Source organism: Trichoderma evansii, assembly GCF_050947405.1.
Source record: "Trichoderma evansii strain SZMC 28006 chromosome Unknown GGI43scaffold_11, whole genome shotgun sequence".
Classification (NCBI taxonomy): domain Eukaryota; kingdom Fungi; phylum Ascomycota; class Sordariomycetes; order Hypocreales; family Hypocreaceae; genus Trichoderma; species Trichoderma evansii.
The window spans coordinates 703,540-725,878 of record NW_028145195.1 but is presented as its reverse complement, the minus strand read 5'-3'; the positions used below and the strand labels follow the sequence as shown (position 1 = coordinate 725,878).

At 47.6% G+C, this 22,339-nt stretch overlaps 7 protein-coding genes and 1 non-coding gene across 8 annotated transcripts; 4 read left to right on the top strand and 4 right to left on the bottom strand.

The window, feature by feature from the left end:
- The first annotated feature begins 425 nt into the window (after positions 1-425).
- GGI43DRAFT_58836 (MCP1 family protein) lies at positions 426-2,248 on the top strand. The gene is made up of 2 exons (XM_083210049.1): positions 426-1,138; positions 1,320-2,248. Exons 1-2 carry the CDS (start codon positions 883-885, stop codon positions 2,108-2,110), a joined length of 1,047 nt encoding a protein of 348 aa, XP_083060232.1. The 5' UTR covers positions 426-882; the 3' UTR covers positions 2,111-2,248.
- A 1,593-nt stretch (positions 2,249-3,841) lies between these two features.
- Positions 3,842-6,614, top strand: GGI43DRAFT_58828 (uncharacterized protein). The gene has a single exon (XM_083210048.1). It carries the CDS (start codon positions 4,310-4,312, stop codon positions 6,281-6,283), a length of 1,974 nt encoding a protein of 657 aa, XP_083060231.1. The 5' UTR covers positions 3,842-4,309; the 3' UTR covers positions 6,284-6,614.
- Positions 6,615-7,281: 667 nt separating this feature from the next.
- Positions 7,282-8,167, bottom strand: GGI43DRAFT_406427 (uncharacterized protein). The gene is made up of 2 exons (XM_083206141.1): positions 7,984-8,167; positions 7,282-7,905 (listed from the first exon to the last, which is right to left on the bottom strand). The coding sequence occupies exons 1-2, from the start codon at positions 8,059-8,061 to the stop codon at positions 7,414-7,416; spliced, it is 570 nt and encodes a 189-aa protein (XP_083060230.1). The 5' UTR covers positions 8,062-8,167; the 3' UTR covers positions 7,282-7,413.
- A 142-nt stretch (positions 8,168-8,309) lies between these two features.
- GGI43DRAFT_427830 (beta-N-acetylhexosaminidase) lies at positions 8,310-10,795 on the bottom strand (the record flags this gene model as incomplete). The annotated part of the gene is made up of 3 exons (XM_083208883.1): positions 8,310-10,149; positions 10,222-10,697; positions 10,756-10,795. 3 exons carry the CDS (start codon positions 10,793-10,795, stop codon positions 8,533-8,535), a joined length of 2,133 nt encoding a protein of 710 aa, XP_083060229.1. The 3' UTR covers positions 8,310-8,532.
- A 3,678-nt stretch (positions 10,796-14,473) lies between these two features.
- Positions 14,474-17,415, top strand: GGI43DRAFT_423218 (subtilisin-like protein; the record flags this gene model as incomplete). Its single annotated transcript, XM_083208211.1, has 3 exons — positions 14,474-14,641; positions 14,749-15,956; positions 16,020-17,415. The coding sequence occupies 3 exons, from the start codon at positions 14,474-14,476 to the stop codon at positions 17,413-17,415; spliced, it is 2,772 nt and encodes a 923-aa protein (XP_083060228.1).
- Positions 17,416-18,618: 1,203 nt separating this feature from the next.
- Positions 18,619-18,701, top strand: GGI43DRAFT_t128. Its single transcript has one exon. It is a non-coding gene; the product is annotated as a tRNA-Glu (tRNA).
- Positions 18,702-19,256: 555 nt separating this feature from the next.
- On the bottom strand, positions 19,257-20,116 carry GGI43DRAFT_58718 (uncharacterized protein). Its single transcript, XM_083210047.1, has 2 exons — positions 19,888-20,116; positions 19,257-19,821 (listed from the first exon to the last, which is right to left on the bottom strand). Exon 2 carries the CDS (start codon positions 19,775-19,777, stop codon positions 19,313-19,315), a length of 465 nt encoding a protein of 154 aa, XP_083060227.1. The 5' UTR covers positions 19,778-19,821; positions 19,888-20,116; the 3' UTR covers positions 19,257-19,312.
- An 877-nt stretch (positions 20,117-20,993) lies between these two features.
- Positions 20,994-21,912, bottom strand: GGI43DRAFT_58716 (GFA family protein). Its single transcript, XM_083210046.1, has 2 exons — positions 21,631-21,912; positions 20,994-21,560 (listed from the first exon to the last, which is right to left on the bottom strand). Exons 1-2 carry the CDS (start codon positions 21,745-21,747, stop codon positions 21,156-21,158), a joined length of 522 nt encoding a protein of 173 aa, XP_083060226.1. The 5' UTR covers positions 21,748-21,912; the 3' UTR covers positions 20,994-21,155.
- Between the last annotated feature and the right edge of the window lie 427 nt (positions 21,913-22,339).

Here is a 22,339-nt window from a genome sequence, read left to right as displayed (position 1 = left end):
GTGGCTTTGATGATTGATAATGTGGATGGACGCAGTAAATTAGACAGCTCATTTCGCTATGCCGGTGACATGCAAGGGAGAGGAAGATAATAGGATATAGCGTGAGGTGCAGGCGTGGCTTGCATGGGAAGACTCCATATACTCGCATTTGCGAGCTGTAAGTTGTTTAACGACGTGTTCATACATGCCTTAGTAGGATCAGAACTGCTTTGATTAGCTGGATGCCTAGGATGATGTAGCGAATGACTGAAGCTATACTGCATTGAATAGCATCGAATAACATGCTAGAACTAATAGGGTAGGATATTCTAACGTGGGCAGATAGAGCAGTGTCTCGAACGACGATGCTTGAGACAGCCAACTAGAATCCATGTAGCTGAGATGTCATCACCGAACGAGAGTACGAGCGCCCCAATCAGAGAAAATCAAGCTCAATTTGAAATTAATGTCTTGAATAGGCAATCCAGAATAAAAAGAAAAAGGCAAAAAGCCCAATTACAAATAATTAAAAATATTCATCCAGCTTCTGCTCTGTCTTCTTGCATAAATCTGTATTGTATTTGATTTTCTCATTAGGTTAGTTTAGCGGACGGCTCCAGAAACCTGCCCATTTCCCCAATAGGCATAGATTCACCCCTCCATGGTAATATTCCAGTCTTCGCTATTGGTCCCCGTCTTTTGAATTGGTACCTTAATTTTTTTTTTCCAGCATAAGGTAGTAATGGCCTGTTGTTCATGCTGATAATGCAAGTCTTACTCGGACATTTTCGTCTCTAACTCGGAATCTTTTCACAGTCTAAAATCGAAAGAGGGAATTTCAAAATCAGACAAGGAGGAAAACCAAGGGAAGCCTGAAAACCACCAAAACCATTGCCAATTGCCATGGAGAGCGATTGGGATGCTGAGAGCCTGCGCTCTCGGCGAGATCGGAGGGATTCGACCTCAACGTACATTTCGCTGCTCCAGCTCGATCCTGCGCCCATGGACTCGGATGGGGATACGCCGACTGAAAAGCAGAACCCAATGGAGTCCCTGACTTCGGATGGCGCCTCCATTGATCGAAGTGTGGGCAGCATCAAGTCTGGCTCGACCATGGCCCCGGGGCTGAGTGGCAGCGGCCACGGCGCCATCTACTACCGTTCGTTTTGCCCTCAATGACCCCTGATTGGCTTCTTTTGCGTTCCGCTTTTGCTTTGCTTTTTGCACCTTCTATTGGTTTCACTTGGCTGGTTTCATGTATTGTATCCTGGTTTGGGTGGTGGCGTATGGGTGTGTATGTGTATTCTTATGCTAACCTGCCTCTGATGCATTATCAATAGTCACTCGGATGCAAAAGTATTCCAGCTATGCTGTGTCCATGTTCACCACTATGCACCTGGCCAATGTGTCTCTTCTTCCGGCGATTACACGAAGCGTGCCTGGCTCGGAAACCTACCTACTCATGGGCCGGGAGCTCTATCAGACGTCTATCACGGAACCGTTGCTGGTTGGCTTACCGGTTTTGATGCACATCGGCTCGGGAATTGCTCTGCGTCTGCTGAGAAGATCGGAAAACATACGGAGATATGGATCATCGACACCAGGCATGTTTCCGTTGATAAGTTCACGAACAAACGACTCGACGGCTTCATCTCGCTCTTCGGTTCGACTATGGCCGCAGGTGAGCTGGATCTCTTGGTCTGGCTACGTCTACACAGCCTTCTATGGTGCCCATGTCTTTATGAACAGAATTCTGCCCCTGGTCATGGAGGGAGATAGCTCCAATATCGGACTCGCCTATGTCTCCCACGGCTTCGCCAGACACCCTATGATTGCGGACTTTGCCTACAAGGGTCTGATTGGAATCGGATGCAGCCATATGGTTTGGGGACTGGCCAAGTGGTTCGGAATTGCGCCCTCGACAAATGGCTGGTGGGGGAGCCAGGCAGTCACAGTCGATAAGAAGACTAAACGACAGCGCAGGCGGCGTTGGTTGGCGATTCAGGCTGCAGTAGTGGCAGCGGCTGCATTGTGGGCGGCGGGAGGGCTAGGGGTAGTTGCGCGAGCTGGACCGTCCGAAGGATGGGTAGGAAAGTTGTACGACGATCTGTTTGCCAAAGTCCATCTCTGAGGATCGGGGCCATGGTATTGGACGGTGGAAGTTGCAACGACCAGGGGTTGACAGCTACGCCAAGCAATGACGACAATGACGACGACGAATATACACGACTTTTACGAGCATAACGTACAAGCACACGTTGAGCATGGCATGGGAGCGCATTTCGAGGAGGTGTGAGTCGCGGATACGACTTAGCCACGGCTATGTGCAGATGATCTACGCTAGGGGAACAGGACAGCCTATCCGAAGCATTGGGAGGATACTGCTACAAGCGGATGATTTGTTTATCTATTTATGTATAAATTTCATTTCGGCATAAATCCGAGCGCGTGGATGGGAGTGCGAGAAGAGGCTGAGACGAGTGGCAAATTGGGGAAGCCGGCGAGAGCATCCTAAGAGAGAAAGAGATAGAGAGAGAGGGAGGAGGCGATTACGAGAGATTTCCAAAACACCACGGGGACCATCATGGGGGGCATCTCGCCGCAAAGGGAATATCCAAGAGAAGAGGCTAGGCAGAGCTGAACTCGAAGCCCCAGCCAGAAAGCTCCGAGCTCCGACAGCTGAGCTGCATAACGAAGAGGAGGGGCTGCTGAGTCGTTTCGAGCTCGCCCAGATTGCCAGGAGACCGTATGGCATGCTGGTCGCTGTTTTGCTTCTTTTCTTTTTTTTTTCCTGCTAGCATGCATGCAATTTGCACCTTGGATCACGGCTTGGACCGCCTGTATGGCTGTCTATTGGCCCTGGCCACCGCGGCTGATACAAGCGTACCTGCAGGTGTCTCCTTTTAGAAGTGACTTGGAGCAGGGAGGGGCAGAGCCGGCAGAGCCTACCGTTGGAGTAGAAAAAAAACATGTCTTGAAATTTTCAGCTACTTTTAACGGCGAATGTGAAATAGGAAGATCTTCTGGATCAAAAAGAAGACGATTGAGACGATAAGAAACGAGCCCGTGATGGCCACTTTTGGTGTTTATGATGACCTATTATAGACGGTGCTACTCTACTGCAGTGCAATTACTAACTGGCGACGTGTACCTGCTTGCGGAGAACTCCATATCAAATGTACTTTATGCTGGGGTCTGGTGCCAATAACATGAAGTGTAGGTAGCATTTTGTAGTGGGATGGATAGCGGCTGCATTAGCGATTGGCCGGCATGTGGGATGGATGCTGGACAAGACTCTAAGGGAGGTGAGGGGCCCGGCCATGTAGGAGAGAAATAATAGCTCGAGCAAAGGGGAGCAAAAAAGAAAGGAAAAATAGCATAAAATAAAATGCATTAAAATGATAAAATCAAATAAACCAAGGCCCCAGCCAGCGGCAGACGCATCCCGCAAACCCGACAGAGAGCCTCCAAAGCTACTGTAGCACTGAAGGAGCCTCTGGGAAGGGCCACCCACTATATAAGAGCCCGGCGAGACCCGAGTTCCAGCGCCCTGATCCAGAACCTGGAACCTCGACCGCAGCGCCTCTCCTTCAGCAGCATTTTGCCCCTCTAGCGATTGATTTTAGCACTCGAGCCGTTTATAGCGAACCGCTTAGTGGCCTGCAATTTTGCGATTTGCGGTTTTAGCGGTACATTTGCTTCGGTACCTGAGACAAAGGCTTATCTCGACCCCAGAATTTCCCCTTCCAAAACACCATATTCCCACGTTGTGTGTCACCGAAGCAAGTCTTTCCAATTTCTCTCTTTTTCCCTGGCCTCTCTTTTTTTGTCTCTGCCTCCCTTGACAGAAAAAAAAAAAACCGTCAGGCCGTTTCTCCCCCTCCTCCCCCTTCCTTTTCTCTTTTCTCTTTTCCTGCCTCGTCAGATTTCATCTTTTTCTTTTTTATTAGAAAGCCACTTTTTGCCATCCCTCACATACGCTTCTCATCACACGTTCTCCACCGCATCCTCCCAGGCTCGCTTGTTGGCATCCGAAGGGCGAGCCGAGAGCAGCAGGCCGAGGACCGAACAGCTACGACGTTGGGAACGTTTATGGTGTCTTTCTCTCATTCATATTTCCTGGAAGAGGCTTGTCTATAGCGCATAGGGACGGCACCTGTGCTTGGCCTTAATCATTACAAACACAAACGGCACTCTTATATACACAAATACACCCTCTGTATATAATCACGTACGTCCTCTCTCTCACAATTCCCTCTTTCCCATCTCATAGCCTCACATTCTTACCGAGTCTTCCACACAGCTTCACCAGCAATAATCATACACAGCCATGTCTCCCCAAAACATGAAGAGGAAAGCGTCGTACAGCGACCCCGGCAACGCTGATCCTCTGCTGCATCCCGGCCACGGCGATGCTTCGTCCAAGCGGCAGCGTCTCGCCAAGCCCGCGTACGACGTCACCCGAGGCGTGTCCGACGAGCTGCTGCTGCGCATCTTCTCCTACGCCGACGAGCAGATGCTGCTGAACCTGGCGCCCGTCTCGCGGCAGTTCTACAGAGTCTCGTCTGATCCGCAGCTGTGGCGCCAGCACTACTACCGCAGGTTCATTCTGCCGCGCGCCAACCGCATTCCGGGCCTCAAAGTCGCAAACAAGTCGTACGCCCGCGTCCCAAGTATACGCGAGGCTCCCGGCCAGGAACAGAGCCAAGGCCGAGCCTCAGCCTCTGTGGGGGCCGAATCTGAACCGGGTAGCAGCATCATCAACCGCAGCAGCAACAGCATCACGAGGGCGCGGCCCCCCACGTCGTCGTCTTCGGCTGAAGCAGCTGAGTCGGCTGAGTTTGACATTGATTCCATTAAGCCGCCCTTTAACCCCGTGGACCCGTCGGGTAAGACGAGAGAAGCTTCAGATGTCGACTGGAAACAGCAGTACAGGTTGCGGCACAACTGGGCCCGCGGGCTCTGCGAGGTGCGCCATGTCCAGGTCAGCGCCATGAACTTTTCCTTGACGCCCATTGAGGAGCGTCGCACCCTGGTCAAAGTCGTGGACGGCCTTGCCGTGACGGTGGACATGCAGGCTGGACTTCGCGCCTGGGACTTGCGCACTCAGGAATCTATTGCACAGACAACCACTGAGACTGATGATGGTATCCGCCTGGTGCCTACGGCGCTGGCCCTGGATGGGGCGAGGCTGTCTGCCGATGTCTTGGACATTATGCTTGGCTTCAACGACGGCACCTTTGGCATCTGGCGGCTGATCATCTCCAAGGGGAGGTTGTCTGTCTTGTATCGCCAGGAAAAGAGCTATGTGGGCAGACTTATATCGGTGGCCTACTCGTACCCTTATGCCCTGACTGCTGCAGAGCTGGGCTTTATCTCGCTGTATACCTTTGAGAAGCCTAAAACGGAGCCTGAGACTGAGTTGACCTCTACTGCAGCTGACGCGGGTACTTCCTCTGTGCCTGTTGAAGAAGCTGCAAAACGTCATGGCGACAAAGAGGATAGCGATGATGTAAATGGCGAAGAGCTGTCCATGGTCCAGTTGCACGGCGAGGTTGCTAGAAGCAGCAATCTCTCTCACCCTCACGTCCTGTCATCGCTCAAGTCTGACTATTCGCGGCAACCTCTCGTTTTGTCTCTCCGCAAGCTCAAGTCGTCAGCTGTTGCATCTATCGCCTACTCTTTCGACACTGTTGGTGGCTGGGCCATTGGTATCCAAAACTTTGACATCCGCCCTTCGGGTAGCTCCAAGCCAGATGTCATCACATCGCGCGTTGCCTACACCCTGCCTGCTGAGACTGGCCACCTCGTTACCTCCACCCAGTATCGGCCAAAGTGCCCTACCTGCTCCAACTTTCCAGATTTGTTCCTAGATGACGATGAGGGCGGACCAGCCAAGCTCTGCTACAGCCATCCATATCTTCTTGCCACCATGCATGATAATACTCTTGTGCTCTTTGTCGTCACTGCGACGGAAAAGTCATTTGCCATTTCCAATGCCATGAAGCTCTACGGCCACACTTCAGGCATCGCAGACGCCGACATCACTCCGGCAGGCACGGCTGTTAGCGTTAGCGAGCGTGGCGATGAAATCAGAGTCTGGGATCTGGACGGACACCACGACAGCACGAGTGTCGAAGTTAGACCTCGAGTGAACAGAGGCTCCGACGATACTGTAGACGCCTCCTCATCAGAGGATGCTGAACATAGGCGAAACTGGGTTGGGACTGACAACCAGAGGGTTACTGTTCTTCGCCAGACGTCAGATGGACGAGAGAGCTTGGTTACGTATGACTTCACTTGATTGTTCATATTGAAAAGGGGATAAAATAGCATGCATTGCATTGGATGGTTTGAAAAAAGAAGAAATCATTTTTTTATATCTGGACAGATGATTTGGATGTAACTGAGAAAGCGAAAGCATTTTTGTTTGGGAACATTTGGCAGGCGGGCTCATTGGTTATTGGTATACGATATTGTTATTTCTCTTCATGAATCTGGCGGTGTCTTTGTTTCTTTTTGGTATTGAAGATTGCATTCATTGCGTGATGGAAGGATATAAATGCTGGATGTTTTACTACATTGGAGGAACTCATGATTTCCTTTCTCTCTTTTAAATATGATTTCCTATGTACAATTACACAATACGATATTTCTCATGGTTTTGTCTCAGTTCGTTCTTTAATTTTCGCTTCATCCATTGTTCAACTGGCCTTCACTTGATAGATGTGACACCCTGAATCAATAACGAACATGTCATTTTTCAAATTCCATCTCAGAGATCCTCACTTTTTGGTATCCCTGCTCAGTTCGCGACGCGAGCCGGATGAACCTAATAAGCATTCTAAATTCTGCCTCGCTTACACCCGAATGCGAAGAAAAAAAAGCAAATAAATAGCGAGAGCCAAGGCGGATGTCGCTCGTTTTCCACCCCTGCCATACAGGCCGCGGCCGCCCCGATGCGACTCTATACCTTGATAAGCGACAAGCCTGTGAAACAAAACGGTGCCCGCTGCAAAGAATCCCACGAGGTTTGAACATGGAAACTATTGACGGGAGCGGGATGAGGGGGCAAGAGCTGAAAGACAGGCTCGTAAATATTACTGTTACTGGGCAGTGGCGAGTATTGGCTTGCAAGGGTATGCTTTTGGGTACTATTTTGTGTGTGTAAGAAATAGGTTTTTGTGTGGTGGTGTGGTGGTAATGTATATGAGACCGGCATAGACGGCGTAGGGCTTGAGATGATTTTCATTACATTTATGCGCTGAGAAGAAGAGCAAGTTCACTGGCGTTTTTTGAACAAGGAATACAGACAATGTTTGCGTCATTAATTCTTCCGATTGGATAGGACAAATGCTTTTTATATAACAAATTTGAGTTAATGCATTGCAAATCTCATGACCAAGATTGAACGCTTCTTAATCTATTTATTTCTTAAAACCTCTCCGCTGCAACCTCATCTGCCTTCACAGGGTTCATCTCCTCTGCTCCAGGATAATCCACATTTCCCTTCCCTCTCGTTCCCTTCTCCACGCCCTCTGGCAGATCCCATCCGTGCTCTCTCACAGGATCTCTAGCATCAGCATTCGCAGCAACGGCGCCCAATCCTGATCCCTCCTTGTGACCGTGACCATGTTGTTTGTTGCCGGTGTGTTTCTTTCCTGGTAATTGTGAAGACACCTCTCGGCCTTCGAGGCCTTCAACTGGACGGCCGTAGCCCCAGTTCACGTCCTTTGATGTGGCGCCGGGAAAATCAAGAGGGTCTGAACGACCAGAAGGGTCCATTTCGGGGTTATTGGCCTGGCCAGGAACTTCTGAAATGGGGTTTGGTCGGAATGATGCTTCGGCTGGGGCAGTTCCTGGAGGATGGATTTCGAGATGAGATTCTGGGAGGCGATCGTTGCCGACTTTGATGCCAGGTTGGTGCTGTAGTAGATTATTTCGTCAGTAAGAGAAGCTGAGTGTAAATTATGTTTAATAAGTAATTGTTTAATTATGACTTACTCCTCCTTTCATCATAGGTTCAGATGGCGGACGGCGAGCGTGAAATTCGCCCGAGTAGTGCGCAGGATGTTCAGACATTGTGAATGGTTTCTGTTAATAGAGATTTCCTTATTTTTTCTTATGAGAAATGAGAAATGAATTAAAATGCGACTGTAAAAGTCTGAATGTGTAAATTGATTTCTTTCAGTATTTGTTATCTCACTCTATATATATCTATTTGGAGGCGAGTCTATGAGCTCATAGTGTTGTATCGTTGCCTGTGGATTACATCATGCGCTCCCCACCAACTTGGTGAGAATAACGGGAAAGATTACTCACTGTATAATACATTAAGGATGATCTGCACAGTCATGATAAAAATGGTACCTCATGCTTTCGAAATCATAGAAAAAGAGGTTCTTCATGCATGGGAGGAACCAATGACTCTATTTGTGGCGTCAGCCTCACTCACTTACATGGCGCTCAAGTGAGCCTCTATGATCATCTTTTCATCAACCAAACCGAGCTCGTCAGAAGATATTACAATTAAACATATAGAAGCTAGCTGGTTTATAATACGTCACTTAACAGCTGTATATTCTTCATCTGCCCGTTTATCCCTTGTCCAATCGCCGCAAGTGGCGCCTCAATCGCCATCGGCCCCTCCTCCATGTAACCTCCCCAGATACCCATCAAGATGGTCACTTCTTGACGTTGAGTGCCGACCGAGATAAACGTCTGAGGGCCGATGGCCTCGACCTTGACGTCGCTCCATTTGTTCAGCGGCAGTGTCAGATTGACTGGGTAAGCAATGTTATGAGAGACAAGCATGAGGTTGGTTGACGTGCCATTGCCGTTAAGGAAGCTGCTGTCTGGGCCTGAGAAGAGCGCACCTCCATGAGATTTCGGAAATACAGAGAAAGAGAGCGTGTAGTTGCGTCCCTTGCTTGTTAGAGGGGTCTCGAGATAGGCGCTGCGTCCGTTGAGTTGGAGAGCACCACCGCTCACATAGGCGCCGTTTTTGAGACTACCATGATAACTGTTTCCAGAACCATCTCGAACAGCACCTAATAACGACGATACAATGTTGCTGCCGAAGCTATAAGATAAAATTGTTGGCCCCTTGGATGGAATTCGCTGGTCGAGATTCTGATCTGGCACGGCAGGCTGCAGCGTGGCGAATAGACCAGCATAATCCTCTTCCTGCAGTGAACCGCCCCATTGCTTGTCAGCTAAAGCTGGCAAACCGTTGCGGACCATATAGTAAGCTTCGTGATAAGTACTGGCGTTTGGACCCCAGTCATTCCACACAACAGCCAAATGTCCAAGAACGTTGGGGCTATCTCGAGGAGGGTTGTTAGTTGCGTTGGCGTTATCGAGAATGTTGGGTGCAAATGCGCTGCCGTCGGGAGATCCGTGGAAAACGCGCTGGATATCGAGCTCCTTAGGATAAACGTTGCCATCCGAATACTTGACATCAAGGTAGAAGTAATCATCGCTGTTGACAATGGTGTAGCCGTTGTCGATGAAGTCGAATAGTCCGTTATCCTGTCCAATCTGCCAGTGCTGGACCGTCACGTCTTTGTTGACGTTGATGGAGCCTGGTGCATACGAAGGCGGGAAAGTGCCCCAGATACGAGTGCTTTTTCCAGAGATGGATTGGATATATGCACTCATGTCGTTGACAAAGGTGCTGTACTCATTAATGAAGTTGCTGTCGTACTCGTCTGCCCCAATGTGCACAATCTTGGAGTGAAAGTTGTTAATCGCAGCCTTCCAGTACGATTTGACTGTTGGAAGCGTCTCTGGATGGCTCAAGTTCAGCATACTAAAGTCAGAGAGAGCAATCTCGGGCCTCCAATCTGTGGTTGCTATCGAGTGTCCTGGTGATTCAAACTCAGGCAAGATGGTTACGCCGCGGCTCGCGCACTTTTGCTGCAAGTTATCGAAAACAGACGGGCTGTATGTTTCGTTTGTTGGTCGTGCGAGACCGGCAACTGCTGGATCCGTGGAAGCGATGCGGAAACCTGCGTAGAGCTCGAGGGCAAGCTCATGAGAGCCGAGCTTGGCGGGATCCCAGACATGGTCGCTGAGATGAAGATGGAATACATTTTGTTTGAAAAATGACAGGTAGGAGCACAACTCTGCGAGAAAGTCTGCCGGGTAATAATGGCGGCCAACGTCAAGCTTGAGTAAGTGAATGACAACAAATAGTTAGCTATCTCTTTCTTAAAATGACTTATTCTGAGAACTGCTTACCATCATGCCTCTCTCCGCCCATCCTGGAGCATCGACACCCGTTCCAATCTTCAGCTTCTTATCGTTGATCAGCGCCTGCTGCAGGACTGTTCGAGTTCCCCACCATGCTCCAAGAGGACTCGCGCCACTGATGGTGATTCCCGAAGAAGTGACAGAGAGACGGTAACCTTCTGAGGTCTCGTTACCCGCAGCATTGACGAATTGCGACTTGTCATTATCAAGGGTGAGGTAGATTGCATTTGCAATGGCTTTGGAGCCTGGGAGCACGATTGCGTTGACTCCAATACCAGCAAGGTCACTTTGGAAAGTCTCTGCAAACTCCCACAAGGAAGGAGGAATCAAGGTGAGGCCATCTTGGTCACGAGTTGAAGAGTGCGCAAGATCAACAACAATGGTGTGAAGATTTCCCAAGTCAAATGTCTTGTCTGAGGTGATGTTGAATGGCACAGTCGGTATTCCAAGAAGTTGTGAGCGAGCTATCTACTTTGTTAGAACTAAACGAACTCTAGACTTAGTATTATTCTTGAACATTACCTAGGGAAGTTAACCCTACGACTACTAAGAGAAGCCTCATTGCTGCGACAATGCTTTTCTGCCACCCAGCATTGACCTCTGCGAGCGAGAGTCTTCGCGCCACGAAAGGCCATCATAACCCATAAATACTAATATCATGATGCTCTTAACTTGGCTATTGTCTTCACCGGCCTTCTATTAAATAGCGTAACGTTACAATTAATAACCCCATGGGGATAAACGTGCCGGTTGAAGCGGAGTTTTAGCCGGGGTTGACAGCAAGCTAAGCGAGAAGAGCATCGTGATAGATAAGAGATCCAGTCTGTCGATGTGTCAATTCCACCAATGATATTGGCTATGTAGATGATTTCTCTATTTACCTTGACAGGAGATGCATTAGCTCTGCGCTTCATGATCAGAAAGAGCATGTCGAATTGCTTGATGCTCTTGGAATAGCAAAGTTGAGAGAAACCAGTCCGGTTTATGTATTAGTGAAGTGGGGGTCAAATATCCAGATCGGTCTTCAGATCGCCCAGGCTTTCGGCAAGCTAGTACCAAGTAGACACTGGGCTTGGATTATCGGCAGCCTTATAGCCGAGTTGACGGTTGTGCAGTTGAGAACCTGCCAGAGCAAGGCTGGTAAATGTAACATCGATGAATTTTTGTTTTAGAGCTGAAGATGGACAAAATAAGCGTGGTAGTTTCAGATGTACCGAATTGCGCCTCTGTTAAGGGCACTGTACCTCTGTAGCTAGCAGTCTTGAAGTCAGCTGTCAACCTGTGTTTCTTACTAGCCTTAACTGTTCCTGCCATTACACACAAAACTCAAACAGCTTCCTTTCAATTTTTTTTTTCTTTTTGCTTACCTGTTGAGATTTCGTCTTTATTCATCTCTATTACCACATCTTATCTACACGATGCATTTATCTGCAAATGGATAACTCTGGCATTTTGTCACTTCGCCTCGTCACTGAAGATGCAATTCTCTGGCCGCCCCATAATCGGTTCCAGAAGCTCGAGCTGAGGAACCACCCAATGAGAAGAATGTCTATTTATCAAGGGCATTTTTTCAACAGTTCATCTATGGATGAATTAATTTACACTAGCATTTCGAGGCCCAAGTGTCGAATAGCCTGAATATGCGCTTTGTCCTCGATCTTGGTCTACTGTTGTGCCGGGTTGGTATATTGTCTATCTCCAAGTATCGATTCTTGTATTTTCTAACTATCAAAAGACATTCACAGTTTATATCCAGTGAAGCAAACATCTAATCCTTACGAAAAAGCGAAGGGCGAAAATTTCGGGAATAAGGAAGAGACAGATGCTCCTGCTATCCGGCTACCTTCAAAATAGGCTACGAATATATTCGACCGCATTCGACTACGTTTCATTCTTCGAGATGCAAAGAAAGAATATAGCATCACAATGTGATACTATTTCTTCAGAGTTCGATACAAGAAGCCATCTTGATCTCGAGAATATTGAAGCAATTCCATCTGTCGTTCTCTACTTGGCAATCCGCGAGATTCCTACGATCCCTACGACACTATAGCGTGAAAGTGCCTCTCTGCTTCGGTAAAAGAGGCCTAGCTGCGACGAGACTGCCTGATATGTTGCGCAACGTATGGAGAGCCTACCGCTTGCGCACAACAATATTTCGCCATCGGAAAAGACGGCCATTAGGCTACAAAGATAGCGCCTATGTTTGATGACTGATTGCTACGACTGCCAAGCGGTTGAATTCGCACTATTTGTTACGCGCTGGACTCCGATTTTCGCATTTTATAGCCGATGCCGACTTAATCTTGGTAATAAAGAATACTGCACCAATCCAAAATTCGCCGGCTTCTTAGATTCCATCTCACGAAGGGATATCTTTCTATCGGCATATTTGAATACCCAGAGGGTTTCGAAATGCTGAGAAAAGCGAAAAGAAATCAACACCACGGAAAACCTCGATCATGATAGTGGAGTATATACATATACATATAAAGCGCATAATTTCCAGAGAGCGATGATTCGTATCTTGGTTGACGATGAACCGAGAGCTCTTAGTATTCCGTGATATAACTGCCTTCTGGTTGTATAGACATGGAAAGTCATATATTAAAATAACAGCCACAATCTGAGAGGAATTGTGCTTCAAGATTACCGAGCTGGATAATTTGTCCTGAAAATTGGTTTTCCTCTTTTGGAGAATTATTTTGCTCAATTCATTCCAGATGGCGGAGGAGCATTGACTCTATTATAATCTGCATGGAGAGTTTGCCGAGACCCATAATGCCTAACGAAGCCAAGACGAAATAGTCAGCTCAAAAAAAATCTTCCACCAGCACCATGAACAGGGAAGTGGAAGAGAGTCCTTTCTTCCCATATTGGACGATGTTAGCGCTAAGCTTCTCTAAGCTTCTCATCACCACCACTTCATCGAAGCTCTACGACATATCCTAGCAATGATTTGAAGATCGTACTAATCAGGCCGGCGGTAAGGCCAGGGTATCCTTCACTTATATCGTGATTATGAGAAAATTTCTCCAGTAATTGTTTCCCAGAAAAGAATCTCTATTACAGGTAGTCTCATGGCGCCATGCAACTGCTACTTTTGGAATGTATTAGCGTGATCTTACACGCATCGCATTTCCAGGAACGCGGTGGCGCTATCCGCCAGAGGACAAGACTTGCGACTAGGCTTCTGAAGAAATTGGTGCTACTCGAATACGACATTCAAGACCATATTGGGATATAGCAGACTAGGTATTCTCTGCAATCTTGGGCAAATATTTTACGTAATATCATAAACAGAGTCGGAATAAGTACAAACTTGTCTTCTCTAGTCTTTGATAGACACAGGACTATTATATACCATGGATCGAGATCGGATACATCGTCTGCCGTCTTCACTGGCTATTCCATTCAAAACAGCTAAAGAAGTTGAATATCGACATATGCGTTGACCAATATCGCGCAACTCGTCGCGGCACGCCAGCGCGCCCGCTTTATTCGCAAATCGCATCATCTTTGGATGAAAGCCAGGGCCGCTACCCCACAATATAAACGATACTACGAAGCAATTTACAGATTAATACCCGTAGGATGAACTCATGTCAAAATAGGTATGAAGAATTCCGTGATCCGTACAAGCATACAAATTAAAGCCTGTGCCCAATCGAGGTAAGCTTTCTACCTCCCCTTTTAGAAGGTCCCTGAGTGCTTACTGGGAATGTAGGAGTACATATGCAAATACTATTCATGATAGTCGTTAGTACAGCTGTTGGCCCAATCCGACCTTCCTCTTTGAATCGCGATGGGCTTACTGGAGGTCTATTTGTATTTGCCGTATCACACCACAGATAGGCTGTACCTGAACCTGCAGGACTGGCGATGTTAAATTACTACTGCCTACTACTGTTATTCCATGCACGTCGTATCCAAACGATATTGCAATGGCGCTCGGAAGTGCAGCCGCTGTTTGGCCAACTGCTGGAAAACGAAAACCCCACAATATGCGTCGTAAATGGCAGCTCACCATGTCGACTAAAAAGGCGTTCACTGCTAATCAAGGAGGACGCGAATGGGACGTTACGGGCGATGGTAGGCCTCAGATGTGACACTACCTTTTTGCTGAGAGATATACGAGTATATAACCTTGAAGGGAGCTCGCCTCTCTACCATTCTCTCAGACCTGCCAAGACAGTATAATAGTTGCGAGTCCAAAGCTTGCCACTGTTTGAGAAAAATCATGGTGGCGTATCTCCGTTTGCTGCCCCTTTTGGGCCTACTTCTATCAGATGGGACTGGCGTAGCTGCTCAGGGTGTCCAAGGAGTATCTAAAGGGCAGAAGTGGACAAAAGAGAGTCAAGCTTTTTTCGTTCCAGGTGCTTACATTGTTGAATTTGAAGACGAGAATGTACGTCTATCCCCCGCTCCCCACCTTTTATGACATTATCAAAGAATATACTGTTTCGTCCGTTTCACGACTTGGGCGTCCGATTTCTGACATATTTTCGTCGGTAGGATGAAACTGCTCTGTTTAGTGATCTTCACAAGCACGGTTTTTCTGCAACCAAGCGACTGAGTCTAAACTCCACTATCTTCAAAGGAGCTTCTTTCCAGCTGGATTCCATTAACCTCGATCCATTGTCTACGGCTGCCAGGATTGCATCAGTTCCTTCTGTGAAGCAAGCTTGGCCTGTTCATCTTCTGAAGCGCCCAGGAAACTCAACGCTTGCCCCGCCAAGCGATGAAGCTAGCCACTCGGATGAAGTCGCAAATATCATCCGCAGAGCAAAGTCCGCCAACGATACCTATTCGCCCCACGTTGCGGTTCAGATCGATAAGCTTCACAATGCTGGAATCACGGGCAAGGGAATCAAGATCGGTATTATAGACACTGGAGTCGATTTCAACCACCCTGCTCTGGGCGCATGCTTTGGCAAAGGCTGTGTAGTCACGTACGGAAAAGATTTGGTTGGTGACAACTACGATGGCACCAATACTCCTGTTCCTGGACCCAAGCCATACGCGAACTGCACTACCCATGGAACACATGTCACTGGCATCATTGGTGCTCAATCAAACCCTGTGGGAATTATTGGAGCTGCCCCTGGAGCAGAGATTGGCATGTACAGGGTCTTTGGCTGCAATGGTGATGTCGGGGCCGATGTTGCTATAGCAGGAGCTACCCAAGCTTTCGAGGATGGATCAGATATTCTCTCACTCTCTCTTGGTGGAACCTCTGGTTGGACAGAGGATTCCTTCTCAGTTGTCTTACAACGAATTGTAGATGCCGGTGTCCCATGTGCTGTTGCCAACGGCAATTCCGGCTCGGCGGGACTGTTCACTGCAGGCACTCCAGCTAACGGCAAAGGCGTAACAGCAGTATCGTCTGTCGAGAATACACTAACCCCTTATTACGGCACCATTGGATATGTAAACACAGATAAGACCTCTACAGCTGGCCAACTTCCATTCGTCTACAAAAACGGAGCAAATCCACTCCCAAACATCACTCTGCCACTGTTCGCAATTACCCCCAATGTCACCACAGATGGCACTTATGCCTCTTGCAATCCTCTCAACAGCAATGCACCGGCCGACCTCAGTGGTTACATTGTTCTCGTTCAGTACACTCTTGGTACTTGTGACACCTGGACTGTTGCAGAGTTCTTGGCAAAGAATAACAATGCGAAATACATTCTGTACTGGCTTGATCAGTCAGGAAGGTACATTAATATTTTTCCTTTTCACAGCCGTAAAATGGAGCTAACGTGTCTTTTTTTTCGCAGCCCTTACGCTCCTGGATCGGACGCTATTGGTTTCGGAATGACTACTCAATTGCAAGGTCAAATCTGGATTGATCAGCTAGATAGCGGCAAAGACCTTTATCTGACCTTTTTCGACTCAGCATCTGCACCCATAGGTTCAAGTTTCCTACCAAACCCTACTAACCCCAACACCATTGACACCTTCACTAGCTGGGGCCCAACATGGCAAGCAGATGTCAATCCTTCAATATCCACAGTCGGAGGCTCTATTCTTTCTACGTATCCACTGTTGTACGGAGGTTACGCCGTTGACAGCGGTACTTCCATGGCCACGCCGCTGATGGCATCGATTTACGCCTTGCTTATGGAAGCACGGGGCACCAAAGACCCCAAGACTCTTTTGAACGTTCTGTCATCGACAGCCCTTCAGTTGCCATTTTATGATGGAACAACGCTGTATAATGAGTTGGCCCCGGTTGCGCAGCAAGGTGGTGGTTTGGCTCAAGCTTATGATGCTGCCCATGCAACAACTCTTCTTAGTGTCTCAAGCATTTCTTTCAATGACACGGACAATTTTGTTAAAAAGACAAGCTTCGCCATCAAGAACACAGGGAGGAAGAGTGTCACGTACACAATTGGCCACAACCCAACTCTCACCATGTACACATTTGGAGATGGCTCTACTGGCCACTACTCTGCTCCATTCCCGAATCCAATCGCCGAGGGTGCTGCAGCCAGCCTTGCCTTCTCGCAGAAGAAGATAACAGTCCCAGCAGGAGGCTCAGCAGCCATCACTGTTGTAGCAACCCCTCCTCATGGCTTGAATGCGACTGAAGTACCTGTTTACAGCGGATACATTACCCTCAATGCCACGAGCGGCGAAAATCTTGCTATTCCTTACCTTGGTGTCGTGGGTAGTCTGGCTAAGCTCCCGGTGTTGGATACAAACTTCAACTACATGATTCGGGAAACCGTTTTCGTGTTGGACCCAGTCCCTGCAAACTATACATATGTCGTACCTGTTCCAACTTCGACGGTGTGGAATGAGACTCTTGTTCCTTTGCCCGATTATCCTGCCATCCTTCTTCAGATTGATGCTGGATCTCCCCTCTTCCGAGTTGATCTCGTGGCCGTTGGAGACACAAAGGCCAAGGTGAACACGACGAACGTACTGGGCGCTGACATTGTTGGCACCCTGCCAGGCTTCCCTATCCCGTTTGCTCCAAAGGGAGAATGGATTGTGGCATATACTGGTATGACTCAAGAAGGTATAGCCACTCCTGCAGGAACCTATCAATTCCTTGTTCGTGCGGCAAATATCTACGGCGACGTGAATAATCCCAAGGATTTCGAGAGTATGCTCACTCAGCCGTTTAATATGGCATACAACTGGACAGCTTCTGCACCGTCAAACTGAGAGGTTGTATATCATGTGAATTAAACTTCTCTTGAAATATGGATAGATGTAAATAGTTATGAGATTTAAACCATTATATGTATATACAAAGTTCTCTTTTGTCCCTTATATACCACATGACCTGCCTGAGTGCACAAGTACCCAGCAGCAAATTAAGTTATATATACGTGTGCCTTTATATGCGTCTACCTAACGATACGCAATCAATCCGCCGCTATTATAGCACAATAATAAAAAAATAAATGCTAATAGTAACATATACATAAATATGCCATCATGAATAACAGGCCAATGGTTATTATGAAATTCGCCATACTGGAAATCTGATGTAAAGAAATCCGATCACGTGATCATATCGTATACGCAACGGACGCATCACCAAGGCCACGCTGGCAGTTTAAAGCTACCTGATTCCTAATCTTCGCATTCTTCACATATCATCATTCTAAATGGTTTCTAATTACGCCTAGCTCTAGAAATTCTACTTGAGCTATTGGTACTTTTGCTGTGATCTGGCTGGTGTCTACGGGAGAAAACCATGAAATAAAACTACGCAAACACGACGTCGAGAACTATCTTTGGCAGAAATCAATCGGTATCTCTGAAAAGAATCAAATGTTCAAAGATATATGAACTAATGAGAGAGAAATCTAGATGACCTGGCATCATATTGTTAAGATAGTAGCACTGCACTCGCGGACTTCCAAGATCAACTTCTAGCGTTTACGGCGACTATACCCCGGGACTAACAATTAGAGGCTCGTTATTCATACATCTTTTTCCTGCTTTCCTTGGTTACTTGCCTTGGAAAATCCGTCAATTCAGATTACAAGAGAAAAGATGTCGAATAACGACTGCATCGATGTTTTCGAAGAACAGAGAAGTCCGAGAAGCAACTTGACTCTATATTCCTGCCGCTACTGAGTATCAGACAGGTATGCCGAGGTCTCACTGGGAAGGCAGTACTGGATTAAAATTGTTAAGATTTCTCAGAGAAACAAACATACGATATTTCGGAAGATGCTGAAAATTCCGCAGGCTATTACTAGCCTGTTATTATGCTAAGAGACGCAATGAAGTTCCTTCCATAACGAAAATGGCCGAAAAGAAGGACAAATCGACAAGAGAAGAGTAGCGAATCGAAAAGGTTGTCGTGTAGACACCGTATGAGACAAAATTCTGTGACCTGTAGCATGAAACACATCCGATATGGTGTAGTGGCTAACATCGCTCGCTCTCATTCTTCGAGTGCCGAGCAGCCCTGGGTTCGATTCCCAGTATCGGAGATTTCTTTTTTTGCCAGAATCGACGATATTAAACGTGATCTTTTTGCATCTATCTCAAAAGTGTGGGTTTCTATCTACTATTTCATATTAACACATCTTCTACGACTACTTCAGGCCGTACGACCGAGACCAGCGGCAACCGGGCGAATCCAACAAGAAGCTTTTAATGATGCACCACCATGACCGCAAACACCGTGTTTTGCACATTGCTATCCGTATGACATTTAAAAAAAGAGGCTATCGAGTGCTATTAAATAGTCTCACTAGGGCGGCTGTGGTCGACTTTTCGGAGGGTTGGTCATGCCATTTCGATATCTGCATAGAACGAGTCACTACGCATTTACGAATAGCCAAAACTCGTCAGTCAATGCAGTTCGAGTTTTCTTCTTTTCTTTCTGCATTCGTATGTTCAGGCTACAATGGCACTGGTTTAAACGACTCTATGAACCATTTTATCAAGCTTTTGAGAAGACAAGACAAGCTTTCACCAATTGTGTGACTGGTCAAAAGTTTCGTAATTCATTATTCATAACTAACATACGACTTGAACAGGTCTAACTCTTAATTATATCATGATCCCACCCTACCATTTCATCAGCCAGTGCATTATTTTAAGCACATAGCGTCAGAGTCACATCCTTATCCGCGCCGCAATTCTTGACTTGGCTTCCCGCAGGAGGGACACCGTTTGACCAAACGATTTGGGGGCACGCAGTATTTGCGCTGGCAACAGTCACTTTCTTTCCGTTGAAAGCATCGCCGAAAACATCCGAAAGGTCGTACCAGATGGTGTTATCTTGGAGATTTGTGGCAAAGATGGTCTCCGGCTTGCCGGTATAGAGGCCATCAGGCTGAACAGTGACCTTGATGGCACGGCCGCCAGTGACAGGGTCGCGAGAAAAGGTCTCGCCATATGAACCACCCTGAGCAAGGGTTGTTGGGTTGGATATGGCGCTGCCAACAGACCAGAGAGTGATGCTAAAGGGACACTTGTTGACAACGCGAGCTTTGCCCAGGGCAGAAGCTGACTCAACGAGTGCAACAATGGCAAGAACAGCAGTGGTGGTGAACTTCATATTGACTGATTTGGAATTTTCCTTGAAAAAATATTTGAGAATGTCTTGAAGATTGTTGTATTGTGAGTCTTGAGATCTTGAGAGCTTGGGATGGTTATTCTAAGACTCACCTCAACTGGAAATGCTTGCCCTCTTTATACTCAAGAGATTCACAGCATCAGGCTCTATTGAGCCTCACTATTACGCTTCACTCATGTCTTAACCGAGCAACCCGCCCAGTTGATGCTCTCTTTACAGCCGAGATGTACTATTTTTGACAGAAGCGGCCGCCTCCCCACCACAACAGCCGACATCCCGGGGGATCTGCGCTACTCAAATTTCCGTGTTAAGCTTAAGGCTTTTCAGAATACGAACACCGCGTTTCCCAAAAGAGTATCTGCCTGGCGGTGAGACCTCGACTCAGTGGCTTATAGTGCATGAAATAGTCGTACAATAAATACGAGGCCGAAGGATTATGTCTCGATCTTTCTATTGCGTAATCTATAGACTACTGCAGACTGACAAGAGCGCAAAGTAGGGCGTCGGTTGTAAGTGAGGCAGAGCCAGTCGCTAGCGGAGGAGCTTTGGACGGGATCGACGCGCCAAGCATCGTATTTTGGGATGCGGGGGGGTTTCACTCAGACAATTGTCGTGCCGAGCGCTCAGCCTTAGGAAGGATTTGGCAGAGCAGAAAAATAAACCAGAGTATCAATAGCGCAATGCAGTCTTGAGCTCTAGTTGCCTCATTGGAGCTGAACATTGAAAAGTCACATCTCGGCCTCGGCATCAGCCCATAGGGTTTCATCGGCACATGGCTGCAGTGCTGCAACCGCTCCTCCCGTCCATCTGAAAATAAGTTCCGCTGCATTAGGTCACCAAGGGTTAGGCCATATGCCACGTCGGCATCGGCACCTGAAATGCAACGCTGCGGATAGGGTGGGATCATGATGTTGTGTGGCAGCGGAATGTATGACGGAACCGCCGCTTCGATTCGGATAGCACCGCGAGACACGGGAAGGGCATCCCTCTTTTTCTTGGCAAAAATTGCACGAATCATACTCTTAGCAGCACACATGATTACCACAAGCCTCCAGGATCGGATGAAGTGAGGCTCTCTACTTCGTATTGACTACCTGTGTACGTCTATTATCTTACCAGTCTAGTGGGCAGTAGTACATTATACGAAGCATCTAGCTATGCTTAAATATCTATGCAAATGCGGCTGCACAGTAAGCAGCCACATTTCTGACAGGTCAGGCGGGAGAAAGGTGCACATAATACGGAGTAATGGAAGAAAAAATGTCTATTTTACAGTCTATAGTACTCCCGCTAACACCTCTATCGTATGGTACATCTTTGGTCTAATGCCCATTTACAGCCTCGTCTTCCTTTCACGTAGTCACATGGAGGCACTCCTGAAAGGACCCGATAGGGCCTTGGCTCCCTCCACTCCATGCCACCAATTCACACGGCTGTCAGTGAAGATTTCGAACTCAGGCTTGAGCTTGGTTTCGTGCAGGTTGAAATCGTCAACGGTGCCGATTCTCATGTAGCTTTGCTGCGGGTAGACCTCGCTCCTGCGATACATGAGGGTGCCGCAGGTCTTGCAAAAGCTGTTGGACATTTCGGTTCCAGAAGTAGGTGTCTTGCTCTGACCCCAGCGACTGAGATTGTCCTCGCCACGAACGAACTTGAGGTGGGAGTTGTCGATGGTGAAGTTGGAGGCGAACATGGACGCGGTGACTTTGCGGCAGTCGAAGCAGTTGCAAACAAAGGTGTTGACCAGACCTGGAGCGACAATGGGCTGTGTACCGTGTTAGTTCTCTCGTATTGTAATGGTAGTGATGGTATCAAAGGGCATATAAGTAACATACAACTACCACTTGCACAGCGCCGCAGAAGCAGGTAGCTGTGGCCTCGGTCTCGGTTGACCAGCCATCTCGGGCAACGCCGGAAAGAGGGAGATCCTTGGATTCAACGTTGTTGCTCATGGTGAATGATATTTTGTGTTTGCTCTGTGGAGAGAGTTGTAAAGTAATGTTGCTGATAGTATTGTTTTGTGATGTGTTGGTGCTTTTGCTTGTTGATGCTGTGATGCTGAGATGGAATGATTCAACTTCCTAAGGATCTATCTCATCTATATATACATTTTTCGAAGCGTACCAGAAGCCTATCTGAATCTCGAATTTCAAATCTCAATAGTGCAGCAAAGCCTATTTCGCATCACCACTCCCCACATTACAAACTATCGTCGATCCTGTGCTTCTCTTCCATTTCCCTTTTTGGTAATTCCAGTCTCACAGGGTAGGTTTGCGCCATTGATGTCACCACAGGATCTCGCTGCTGAAGCATCTCCACCGTCCTTTGCCAAGGGTGGAATAGAGCGAGTAGTGGATCAGGGCATCTCCATTTCCTCTTCTGGCAAAATTGTTCAGCACGGGTTTAGCGCCTTACGGAAGATGCCGCCAGCCGCGCTGCTTTTTAATATGCTCTGCCGCCACAGAATTGCCCTTCTACGGTCGATAGTTTGCTGCTATTTCAAATAGCAAAGTGCGGCTTTCTGTATAAAATGATAATTGCCTA